We start from the raw sequence: 9,952 nt of genomic DNA, 5'->3' as shown, positions 1-9,952 counted from the left end.
TAGCGAGGAATTTGTAGTACTTAAATTACTTATCCAATCTGGCGCTACAATTCTTAAACATTATGATCCAATCCACAAGTCATTCACTACAATTAATAATCTAAAATGTTTCTCTCACCAGCAGAATTCCCTCTTAACAGAACTTCCAATGATTCTGGCAGTTTACACATGTTACAAAGGTTGTCATAGGTTCATCGGCACTCCTGGTCTGCAGTTGAAAGTAAGTAGTTTCTCTTTTACCACAACGACCGCACTTGAATTGATTGGTTGAGGCTTTAGGCGCAGCAGCACGCTCGCACTCGAACAAAGCTTTCTCTTTGATTTGCTCAATCTCACGTTGCCTTTCATCGCTGGCCATTTCTTCCGGGCTCATATCGACTAACCTCTCTGGCTTGACCTGTCCAAGAAGCACTTTTCTTCTTAAATCTGGGTTGTTCACATCCTTTAGGTTGAACATTATAGACCTGTATTTGATCTTCTGGGCCCCAGTAGATCGACCCATTTTCTCAAACATTGCAGATTCTACGGATACAGCAACACGAATTGGGTCGCATGCATCAACTTCATCCTTGAAGTCCTCATTAGCCTCCCCAGGAACTTTCGAGAATGCTTCTAAAAGAAGCTCCCGAATTCTGTCACGTGCAACTTCATTACACTTGATCATAGAAGTCAGCTTTGGGGGGGCACTAGATGCTTGAGGTGGTTTATTTGTGCTGGAAGCCGGTTTCTCTTTGTTGGATATCTTTTCAACCTTGGCATTGGCAGTCTCCCTCCAACCATTCTTCTCAGCCTTGACAGTGTTCACAGTTTCAACTTTCTTCTCAACCTTGATAGCTTCTGATCTTGAAAAAACATGTTCCTCTTCCTTCTGTATCTTAACAGTCTCACTCCAATCCATCTTCTCAGCCTTGAGTGTATCCATAGGTCCTGTTTTCTTCTCAACGTTGATACTCTCTGATTTTGAAAAGCTCCCATGCCTCTTCAAATCGCCTTCAGTTTTCAAAAAATTCTCAACCGTAATCGAAGCAGTCTTACGAACCTCCTCAACTTTTACATTCTTTACCTCTGTCCCCTCAGTCAGTCTCGGACTTCTAATATCAATGCCATCATTTTTCTTCCTAGTTGCTTCATTCACAATAATCTTTTTCCAAATCTCGAGCACATCCACAACCCTTGTCTGAATCTGCTTTGCAGGATGCTTAGTGAGGGGTCTAAGCCTTTTCGCCACCTGAAATTGGGTATCTCATGAAAAATCCAATTGATAAAATGAACATCTGAAGATAGGGGCATCAAGATAATTACATCTAATGTTCAATTAGTTCTTCAAGTTTTTTTGCACTTTTATCTCCTTACAAATAAATATTATTGAGCTGGTGTCCAGTAGCAAGAATCAAGCAAGACCAAGCTTGTTAGAGAAAATCCTCCTATTCCATCACAACTTTAGTCATTTTGTTCTCCAAAGAAATCAATAAATTGGTCTCCGGCTTTCCAGTACACATAAATGGTGCTATCAATATTGTTAAAGCATCCCACTCAAAACCCGTCGGCAATGAGATGAGAGGCCGCCCAGGCTCATATACTTGTTTTCGAGGTGATAATTGGGACAGATTCCAACACTCCCCCGCACGTGCAATCTCCGACTCGCACGGGGAGAGGTCAACAAAGGAATGGAACACACGGCCCCAACGAAGGGAAAAGCCTCCGAAAACCTAGTTCGGATATCATGCTAAAGCATCCAACTCAAAACTAATTGGCAATGAGGGGAGAGGCCGCCCAGGCTCATATACTAGTTTTTGAGGTGATAATAAACCGATGTGGGACAAATTCCAACAAATATTAGAGGAAAACTCCAACTGGTTCGAGTCGTGCTGATGCCAACATTTTTCCATTATTAGGGTGCATATTTTTGTATTGTTCTCTCTCCATTTCCATTAGGTGAGCACAACACCAAACTAGCAACCCACTAAACAAATAAACAATTTCATATCTGCTACACTACCAATAAAGCAATATTGTCATAACTCAAAATTCACAATTTTACAACCGAACAAAAACCATATAGGCTATATAGCTAGGACAGAGTGCCTCCTACCATCTGATGAGATGACAAGGGGCAAACACACTGTAGTGCTGGCAAAGCAGTCAACAGTACCCAGGAAATAGGGATTTATCTATTGACGGCAAGTTAGTGAGAAAGGCAATCTATGACACCTTCATATGTATCAACTTATACCATATATTCATTTATAAATCCCCACAGCAGTAGACTAATAGATCAGTTTACATAAATACATATGATAATCTCTTGCTTGTGCGATACCTATTTCTGAAAAAAAGGAAAAAAAAGAAGTGAAATACTAAGCAGAAGCCCTTGTGAATCATCATATACCAGACCAAATTGAATCTCATATAGGTCATCTTGTTCTGTACAAGTAAAATTTCAATTTGCATCCTTCATTAAACTCAGATGCGGCGCTAGGTGCAACCAACGGAAGTACAATGAATACCCTAGATTAGGAACTTTCAGTACATACATAACCATATGCTAGTCGTGTGCAATTAATTTTAGCTTACTCCACTGTAAATTGAACACTCAAATCACTCTTTTTTCAGTCTGAACACCCATTCTAAGTTCACTCATTCATAATTTTGTTGTTTCACGTTACTTGAATAGAAGTAAGCATAAAAACCTTAATTTGGCCATAAGTAATGCAGAAGAATCAATATTCTACTACATTGTCAGACGTTGTATAACTCCAGACATAACTTACTACATACTAACTATAAAATCTTATGGAGCTAACAATTCATCTGTGATTGTTGTATACACAGAGCCACATCGGATAATTCTAATACATCATCATAATTACATTGTTCTTTGAACATAAAAAATCCACTTTACATGTTCAACTAGAACAATACTTAATTAAGAATCTAGTTTTACTCATGATTTGAGAAGTTCAATTTAATCTATTTAACGATATGATTTGATAAATGCTATCCTATTTAGTAAGTTGGATAATTTAATTTTTGAATGACTACCTAAACCAAAAACATCATCGAACCTCCATGTACCGAGAGTACCTAACAAGATTTCTGGAGCCGCCACTGATTGAAGTAACAATACTCGATTACAGTATTTCTTTTTAACTTACAAATGCTAGGGGCCTCCTACCTTGTCATCCCAATCCCGTTCACAATGAGAGTTGGTAACTTGGCACTGTAACTAACAAGAAGGTCTACATCTTGATCATTGTATCCACTTCTTTGTGCTCTACTTTTTGAGCTTTTAAGTATACCAGTTAGTTTTTCAAGTACAAAGATTTCATAGCTATTAGTAGTTTACATGAAGACATCAATGACAAAGCTGTGGATGTTTAAAAAGGATATGGTATGTTTTAAGCAAAAAAAAATTCGTATTTAAGCTGGCCTTCTACTTTCCTAAATTCTACTAAATATTAGCAGACGCAAAATTTCCTTGAAAATATGAGACGTAAAGGGCTGTGGTTATAAAGGGCTCATGGAAACAGGTTTGGAGCAAAACTGAAACAACGTTCACTACTCTATTATCATATATATAACAGACCAAATTGAATCTCATATAGGTCATCTTGTTCTGCACATGTATAATTTCAATTTCCATCATTGAACTCAGATGTGGCGCTAGGTGCAACCAATGGTAGTCCAATGAATACCCTAGACCAACAGTAGTCCAATGAATACCCTAGATTAGGAACTTTCAGTACATACATAGTACATATCCATGATTCCATATGCTAGTCATGTGCTATTACTTTTAGCTTAATCAACTGTAAATTGAACACCCAACTCACTCTTTTTTTAGTCTGAACACCCATTCCAAGTTTACTCATTCATAATTTTGTTGTTTAACGTTACTTCAATAGAAGTAAGAATAAAAACCTTAATTTGGGCTTACGTAATGCAGAAGGAACAATATTCTACTACATTGTCAGATGTTGTATAACTCAAGACATAACTTACTAAATACTAACTATAAAATCTTACGGAGCTAAAACTTCATCTGTGATTGTTGTATACACAGAGCCACGTCAGATAATTCTAATATGCCATCGTGATTACATTGTTCTTTGAACATAAAAAATCTACTTTACATGTTCAACTAGAAAGATACTTCATTAAGGATCTAGTTTTACCCGTGATTTGAGAAGTTTAATTTAATCTATTTAACGACAAGATTTGATAAACGCTACCCTATTTAGTAAGTTGGATAATTTTAATTTTCAAATGACTAGCTAAACCAAAAACATCATCAAACCTCCTGCTCCCCTCCACGTACCATGACTACCCTAACAACAAATTCTGGAGCTGCCACTGATTGAAGTGACAATACCTGATTACAGTATTTCTTTTTAACTTACAAATACCAGGGGCCTCCGACCTTGTCATCCCAATCCCGTTCACGATGGGAGTTGGTAACTTGGTACTATAACTAACAAGAAGGTCTACATCTTGATCATCGTATCCACTTCTTTGTGCTCTACTTTTTTTGCTTTTAAGTATATCAGTTAGTTTTTCAAGTACAAAGCTTTCATAGATATTAGTAGTTTACATGGTGACATCAATGACAAAGTTGTGGATGTTTAAAAAGGACAGTATGTTTTACGCACTTTTTTTTTTGGTATTTTAAGCTGGCCTTTTACTTTCCTAAATTCTAGTAGTACTAATATGAGACGTAAAGGGCTAATGGAAACAAGTTTGGAGCAAAACTGAAACAATGTTCACTACTCTATTACATTTAAATGACGGGATGACAGACTGTGAAGAACTGAGTATTGCCTTTTCCTTTGGCCAAGTATATAATTGGCCGGTAATGATATTTGCAGTCCACTTTTTTTCTAAATGCACTAAGAAATTTGACCTTTGATGTTTAATTGGCTTGTGTTGTGTGTAATGTTAAACAGAAAAATAATGGGGTGAATTATAAAAAAGTTGGGTGCGAAAATCGTTTTCCTAACCCTAAAAAATCAATTCAAAATCAGATCCCTAAATCTGCAAAAAAAAAACTCCACGACACATGAATAGAAAGACGAAAAAGATCTGAACTTTGCTATAAAAAGCAATGAATTCAAGGCCTAAAAAACAAATTGGAGAAAATTGTTAATGTACCTGCGTTGACACAAGAACATCATAGGAAACGGGAAAACTTCTGAGCTGATTGAGCACATCGAGGCAGCGGTCGACCTTGGGGCCACCCGAGGAGGCTCCTTGGTCCTCCTGCGCAGCCGCATCGGCTGCCTTCTTGGCCGCTTCGAACAACTCCACAAGCTCTCTCTCCATATCTCCCCCTAGATCCCCCTCGTTACAAGCACAATCAAATCAGAGAGATCATAAACAGTTAAACACATGCATGTTACACGAAGTATAGAGAGAGAGAGAGATAGAGATAGGAGTTCATGTATGTTTTTACCAGATCGGATTTTGGAGATGCAAGAAAACGTTGTTGTTTGTTGAAACTGGAGAGCGGAGACGGCGACGAGTGTATCTGGATTCTCAACCTCTGACAGAGCATTGGTTAGGTGTCAGATGATGTTTCAGAGATCGAGCGGTTATTGTTGGTCTAAAGTTAGAATGAAATTGACGGCTGTGATGATGATGATGCTGAGAAAAGTAACCCTGCTGTATCTTTGATCATCGGGTTGGGCCTTGGTTTCTTTGGGCTGTTTACACCTGAAGCCCGCTGCTCTGTTTAAAGGGCTCACTCACCCACAACATGGGCCAACCAGTTTTTTGTCTACTAGTACTGATAGTATAAATACAATAGAAAAATGACGGCTCATGACGTGTTTTGATAATTAAAAAAAAAATTTGGTGTTCATAATTATTACTTTGATTTCTCTATCTATCTCTCTCTCCACTTGTTATCTTAAAAAGCCTCTCTCCAAATCCAAACCAACAGAGTAGTATATTTTTCGTGCTTGTGTGCATTGCATAGCTACCTCGCTAGTCGCCTGTGGTACAATGAGAAGGTGTAGTAGGAGCAAGAAGTCCCTAGTGATGCAGCACATCGCAATTGCGAATTTATGTCATACATGTTTGATGTCGCACAACGTTGTAAGACCATACAATTTCGGAGTGTTAGTAGTATTACGTTGTGGGTTGGAAATTTTTTCATCAAACTGGGATAGCTTCGAGCACGGCAATCAAAAGACACGGATAAATAATAATTCAACTTTCATGTGTTCCTTATATAGTTAATTTTCGGAAATTGTTTTCAAGTTTTTTTTTTTTTTTTGGTTCCTTTTTTGGTGTCATTTATTGCGGTGGGTGCTATGCCAAATTGCCAATGGTAATTTATTATTTAAAATGGTGTAGTACGTGGGACCATTATATTCCCCTTGACTGACTGCCACTCATTTTACGTGCAATATGTATTTTTAAAAATTTTATAAGCACAGTTTGGAAGCTACTACTTTTTAAATTCCACTAAACGTGGGTTATTGGGGGGGGGGGGGGGGGTTCACTTTCACTTCATATAAGCATAGTGTGAACGCGATCCCTCAGGTCCATTTTCAAATTAACCCTACCACCTAGCTACGCATTGCACTGCTGTCAAGAATGTGGGGGTCCAACCTTTGCATTCACACTACGTGGCATTTTTACGATAATTAGGTATACGGGCACATTTACATACACCTTAATTAATTCTGGAAGACCATAAATCCGTCGTCCCATATTACGGCTCCATTTCTACTAACAAAAAAACATTAAGAATTTAACGCATTTTATCATCTCGTTTTCACTAACACAAAGGTTTCAGCATTTTACCATCTTTGTTTTCACTAACAAAAAAGTTTTTACCAACAATTTTTTCACTCACATACCCATCAACAATTTATTCACTACTGGAAATAACTTAACATTTCTCAAAAAACTTATTCAATGTTATTCACTACCGAAAATACCTAACAATTAAATAAAAAATTATAAATTTGTCACTACTGAAAACACTCTCTGCGTGGAATTGGAGTGCAAGATGGAGATTCACTTTTTGGGGGAAAAAAATAAAGACTAGGAGCAGGAGTAGGAGGGACGATCACCGTAGAAGTTTCATATCAGTTTGATCGATGTAGTCATGCGTTCCTGGTAATGAATTTGTAATTAATCAGGATGGCAGAAATTTTGTTTAGCTCATTTTACTTAGTTTATTCGAGTTTTATTGCTGTTGATAAAATAAATCCCGCAAAAAAACATTGTAAAACTTATTCAATCTTAAGTTGGGGGTGCAAATGAACCGAATTTTATCGTGTTTCGAGCTTGATTTGTTTGGCCGAGACTGGTTTATTTACTTAATAAGCCTCTATAAATGAGCCATGCTTTTTCAAGTCAAGCTGAGTTCTAGAGCGTTGGGATCTGCTCGTTTACTATATGAGCCTAAAATTTGAATTCGAGCACAGCTTAATTACTAAAGAGTTGCAAGGGAGCCCTTAATGAGCCGAGCTTCAAGCAGCTCAATTGGTTTACCGCCCTAACCTTAAGTGGAAGCTACATAAAGAGTTTTAATTATTTGACACTTATTTGTGATATATAATAACTCGGGACACGATCTGTTACCAACCATGTTGCAAAGGCGGAACCAGAATTTATTTATACTAAGAGTGATAGGCTCAAACGATATTTGGGCTAGTACTTATACACTTGAAATGTCAAAACTTTTTATAAACAAAAATTCCAGAGGACAGTGCAGATGAGATATTTATTGTAAACTTAAATATGTTGTTCTTGGGGTAGATTTTGTTGAATGGTCCTGAAGAGGCGTCAAGGGTACTGCCGTGTAGAAAGGGGTTCGAATATTTGTATGTATGTATGCATGCATGTATGTATGTTTGCGCGCGCGCGCGTGTTAAGAACCAAATAAGTTCCATCGAATGAAAGTAGTCATGTGTACAAATCATCTAGAATACCAATTTAAGTTCAAACATCGTATTCGTCATTTATTTGAAATACCAAATTAGACCTTTTCATGTACGTATAGATGTTCGGTCAAATTGATTGTCCCTTTATAAATATGATCTTCTTCTCTATGAGATCTACGATCGAGCAATACGATCTTCTTCTCTATGAGATCTTCTTCTCTATGAGATCTACGATCGAGCTGAACAATCAGTTTGGTTCCTTACTTAAGAGAACCACGGATGCTATGTATATACATATTTTTATTTTTTTATATAATGGAAAGCAAATATTATTAGAGCTGTTTAAGTTTTTAGGGCTCTTTTATTATAAACTGATTTAACTGTGACTTATTTGACTCGTTCGGTAATTGAAATTTTTAGGTTCCATAATAGCAGTTAGGAAAATGGTTATTCTTTTTCACAAAATTATGTGGTCATTGAATTCTATTTAATTTGGTTCCTAAAAGCAAAGCATTGGTAGTTTGACACAAGTTTTTAGCAACAAAATGTGTATTAAGGACGAAATTTGGATGGCCTTTACCTTTAGGGACCAAAACTTTTGTTTGGAAAAAGAAATTATGGATTCGGTTGCTGATTCTCCCCTTTAAGCAGCAAAAGTGTTTTATGGTCCCTAATCCAATTTTGTGACTTTTCTCGACCATGTTTTAAGCACAAATCTCGTAACCATAAAATATTGTATCAAAATCTCTATCTATCAAAATTTTAGCTTTCGCAACCAAAATGATTGATTCTTAAAACCATCACATGTCGTATTATTGATGGAAATTGTAGTGATGGAGAGAGCTTAGAACATTTGTTTAAACCCTTCCAAATAGTCACATGTTCTGGTTTCGCCAGAGAATCACCGGACAAAGAGGTTTAGTTGATCCCGATTTTGGCTCGCCTACTTCACCCTCAAGGAGTTTTGTCTCTCGTCTTCTTGAGAGTTTTGCCTACTTCACTCATTTATTACGTGCAATACGTATTTTTGTAAATTTTACTATATGCACAGCGTGGAAGCTACTTTTTAAATTCCACTAAACGTGGAAGCTACTTCATATAAGCATAGTGTGAACGTGATACCTCAGGTCCATTTTTAAATTAACCCTACCACCTAGCGAGGCATTACACTGCTGTCAAGAATGTGGGGTCCAACCTTTGCATTCACACTACGTGGCATTTTTACGATAATTAGGTATTCGGGTCAACGTACGCATACTTTAATTAATTCTAGGAGATCTGATATGCACCCAATAATGCATATTCTTGGTGCTTAAGTCCTCTAGTATGTTGTGTTTGTACATATATGTTGTCGTTTTTATGCAATATTGCACGTAAGGTAGGTTTTTGTGTATTTCAGGTAGTTCGTATAAATAAGGCCCGTTTGAACACCATGGACATGCCTCGAGGGAGTCCGAGCTTACAAGACCAAGTGGCGAAGTGCCACCGTTCTCTAATGAGCAAGATACGAAGCATCGGGTGAAGTTCGGAAGCGTCGGGTGCCAAGTTTTGAAGCTAGAGGCCATTTCTGCAGTTAACAAGGCCGTATCCATACAACCATTTTGGTTGTATCGATACAGTTGCCTTATCTTTTGGGCAACTTCTAGCGTATCCATACACCGTTTTGGTTGTATCCATACAGCTCCTCTACGAAGAATTCCCAACACAGGCTTAGCATCTCGGTATCCATACAACCGTTTTGGTTCTATGGATACAGATTACTTACTGACAGTTTTTCATAGTTTTTCAACCTTCCATATTTGGAAACTTGCTACTTGTAGTAACCTTTTAAGATATTTTGAGAGTCGAAGTTGGTTTTTGTATAAATATATCTCTCCTCTCTCCTAGGAAAGAGTAGTTAGCTTAGGATAGTCTTTTTCCATTGTTGTTGCTCAAGTTTTCAAGCTTATTTTCCTTAAAACTCAAGTAAGTATTTAGTTTCGTTTAATTTGTCGTGTATTAATGTTGTAACTACGGACTAGATTCTTCTTTAAATTAAGTTTATTTTCGGTTCTATC

The 9,952-nt window shown here is 37.2% G+C and overlaps 1 protein-coding gene across 2 annotated transcripts; it reads right to left on the bottom strand.

Moving 5' to 3' along the window:
• Positions 1-5,588, bottom strand: LOC131326167 (transcription elongation factor TFIIS). Of its 2 annotated transcripts, none has more exons than XM_058358789.1 (3): positions 5,450-5,588; positions 5,149-5,328; positions 1-1,228 (listed from the first exon to the last, which is right to left on the bottom strand). In XM_058358789.1, exons 1-3 carry the CDS (start codon positions 5,549-5,551, stop codon positions 134-136), a joined length of 1,377 nt encoding a protein of 458 aa, XP_058214772.1. In that variant the 5' UTR covers positions 5,552-5,588; the 3' UTR covers positions 1-133. The 2 variants fall into 2 exon arrangements, with proteins under 2 accessions (XP_058214772.1, XP_058214771.1); XM_058358788.1 differs by having other exon boundaries at positions 5,149-5,337; positions 5,450-5,566.
• Positions 5,589-9,952: the final 4,364 nt, after the last annotated feature.

The sequence above is a fragment of the Rhododendron vialii genome, chromosome 5a, assembly GCF_030253575.1.
Source record: "Rhododendron vialii isolate Sample 1 chromosome 5a, ASM3025357v1".
NCBI lineage: Eukaryota > Viridiplantae > Streptophyta > Magnoliopsida > Ericales > Ericaceae > Rhododendron > Rhododendron vialii.
The sequence above is the reverse complement of the archived record's forward strand: the minus strand, read 5'-3'. Positions and strand labels throughout refer to the sequence as shown.